This window comes from Ochlerotatus camptorhynchus, unplaced genomic scaffold (genome assembly GCF_037179485.1).
Source record: "Ochlerotatus camptorhynchus isolate MF236.1 unplaced genomic scaffold, CSIRO-AGI_Acam_v1.1 ptg000569l, whole genome shotgun sequence".
NCBI lineage: Eukaryota > Metazoa > Arthropoda > Insecta > Diptera > Culicidae > Ochlerotatus > Ochlerotatus camptorhynchus.
The window spans coordinates 485,302-488,194 of record NW_027041050.1 but is presented as its reverse complement, the minus strand read 5'-3'; the positions used below and the strand labels follow the sequence as shown (position 1 = coordinate 488,194).

Sequence of the window (2,893 nt, the reverse complement as noted above, 5' to 3'; positions counted from 1 at the left end):
CATTTGGCGCTGTCCTCATGAAAGAGATTGGTAGAATCAAACTGGAATTCCAACTACATACATACTTGTCAACCTAAAGCTATGTACACACCATGTAACTAGTTGCTTGCAATAAATTGCATGCAATTTTATATTTTTTTTGCATCCCCGTGTCTAATCGTCCCATTTTGGTAGTTCAGAGAAACACACACTGAAAAGTTCGTATGGAAATTTATAGTATGCAACTAATTGCATGGTGTGTATAGGGCTTACATCTTAAATATCAGCTGGTTGTCATTAAGGCCGACGTCTGGAACAGTAAGCATATATTCATTCCTATTTATGGTTAGACATATATCCGATTTCATTCTATAAAATTGAGAAAAAGAAAATCATTATTAAACATGGGTAATATAAAGTTACTAGTGCTGGCACTAGCATGTGTTCACATTGTACTAAGTTTGGCCAGTGCAGACAGTGCCGCCGACAAGTATTCCAAGAAAGCTAATACGCTTCCTGATTCGGAGATTTACGAGCCGGATTTTCGCAACATTCAACGACCCTTTCGGATGGCCAAACTTAATATGGTTTGGGCAAAAGCCCAGCATGTAAGTAAATGTTATTTATATTTGGATGCCCGTTATGTTCCATTGATGTTTCGAAAACATAACATATAAAACAAAAATCACCACAATTCACAACACCACCCAACAAACAATTTGAGTTGATTAAAATCTGAATGAACCTTTTTTTTAGCAGAAGAAGCAAATATTTCGCTGAATAAACTCATATTCAGCTTTCAATGTTTGTTGGGTTGGTATCGCATATTGATTGGACATGTAATTGAAGCTGACACAGTTCAGCATCTGTTAAGTACTTAAGTCAAACCCTTAATTTGATCCATCATTTTAGCGACTAACCGAACCGAAGCTGAAATCCCTCTACACTGAGCTCAAAATTCACGATAAAGAAGAAATAGCATGGAAGCAACTGAACTCACAGCACAAAGACAAGGAAGGCCTCAAAGAGGCTGAGCTGCGAAAAAAGTTGATCGGAATCATGAGCACATACGGATTGTTGGAGTATTTTGACGACACGCAGGACCCGGAAAAGTATAAACCCTACAAGGCATACTCCGGAAAAGTAGACAGTTATATGAACAAAAGTTTGTTCAAAGATAAGAAGTTGAACAAACTTTGGGAGAAAGCGGAGACGTCGGGATTTACGAAGGAAGAGCTGGATACCTTGAAGGAGGAATTTGAGCATCATCAGGAGAAAATTGATGTGTACTACAACCTGTTGGAGCAATTGGGTGATGATGATGGGAAAGGTGCTAATGTGCATGAAAATGCGGTGAATGAGGACGAGCACGATAAATTCAATGAGATTGGGACGGCTGAGGACGACAGTAATGATATTATGACACAACAGAAAAGTGAGAATAAGCAAAATTCCTATCTGCACAAATCAAACCAACTCAGGGACAAACATCGTAACATTAAGGATAATTTTGATCGCCTTGAGCGGATTGCTTCCAAGGGTCCCAAAAGCCAGGATTTCATAGAACCTAAAGTGCAAGGATTATGGAGAATAGCGTTGAATTCTAATTTTACCGCTGATGAATTGGCCTCGTTGAAGGTGGAACTGTTGCATTATGAGAGCCGGTTGCTGAAGCTACGACACATGCATGCGGAACATGCTTTGAGTATGGAGAAGCACAAGAACGCTCAGCATGGTGATAAGGCCAATACTCACAAAATGATGGAGGAAAACATCAAGAAGCAAACGAGAAAGGTTGAGAAGATTCAGGAAGAAGTAGAGAAGCGCATTTTAAAGCATTCCGACCTTTGAGATAAGTAGTAGGATAATATGCAAAAAAATCTGAACATGATAGTGCCAATTATGTGCTAAAGCATTTAAAATCGATTCGTCCATGATGTCTCTCGAATACATAATCAAAGCAGCTGTTTGTCTTTCTATTGTTTTTATTTAGATTTGTGTAAAATAGAGGCCACCAAACATATATTTTCTGTGAACCTTAAGCAATTGAACAATAAATTTTCTATTTCTTTACACTAACTACACTTTGTTCACTAATTACATTCACAGGATCTTTAGTGTAAGGTCTTAAACATTCTCTCGCAAGGTCTTGGTGAAGAAGAGTGTCTAAAACGAACATTTACCCCACCGATACACAGTGGTTCAAACCTACCAAAAACGTGCTTTTAAATATGTTATTTTAGAAGTTGGCAGATCATAAGCTTGCTTTCCATCCACCTACACTGCCCGTAACGAATAACTGTCCCATTTTTGCTTGATTTCCTATTCGTCCCATATTCCCCCAATTATGCTTTTATGGGCAGTACAAGGGCTCTGAATATATAACATTTTCTAATCATGCTTAAGAGTGGTTACCCGAGCAAAGTCGGATATCAAAATACTTTGATAATTTGATAATTTATGACAAGAGCATCCACATTTATCACTGAAATCTACATTTTTTCTTACGAGTCAACCAGGATGCTTGTTGCAAGGGTGACCAGCAAACCGAGAAAACTGGGAATACCCGGAAATGTCCAGGAATTTGAAAAGTAACCGGGGAAAATCCGGGAATTCGATGAGAGAACCGGGAAAAATAAATTAACCACACTATAGGAATAAATTTTCACACCAGAATTTCAGAATAAACCATTAAAAGAGAGTGATTTTTTACCAAATGAATGTCTCTCTTTGCTGCATAATTATCTTCAGATACCCGCCTTATTGTTTTTAGAATTTATTCACTCAGCAATATTTCAAATTGATTTTTGCGATTCAATTTCAGATGTAAAGTGCATGAGCCTTAAAACAAAATATTGAAGACTTGGAATCCTGCTCTGAATTATTATAGAATTCTTCTAAAATCAGCCAGAAA

General features: G+C 37.6%; 1 protein-coding gene across 1 annotated transcript; it reads left to right on the top strand.

Moving 5' to 3' along the window:
• Nucleotides 1-315: 315 nt before the first annotated feature.
• On the top strand, nt 316-2,012 carry LOC135713562 (alpha-2-macroglobulin receptor-associated protein). Its single transcript, XM_065236685.1, has 2 exons — nt 316-587; nt 892-2,012. Exons 1-2 carry the CDS (start codon nt 384-386, stop codon nt 1,828-1,830), a joined length of 1,143 nt encoding a protein of 380 aa, XP_065092757.1. The 5' UTR covers nt 316-383; the 3' UTR covers nt 1,831-2,012.
• Nucleotides 2,013-2,893: the final 881 nt, after the last annotated feature.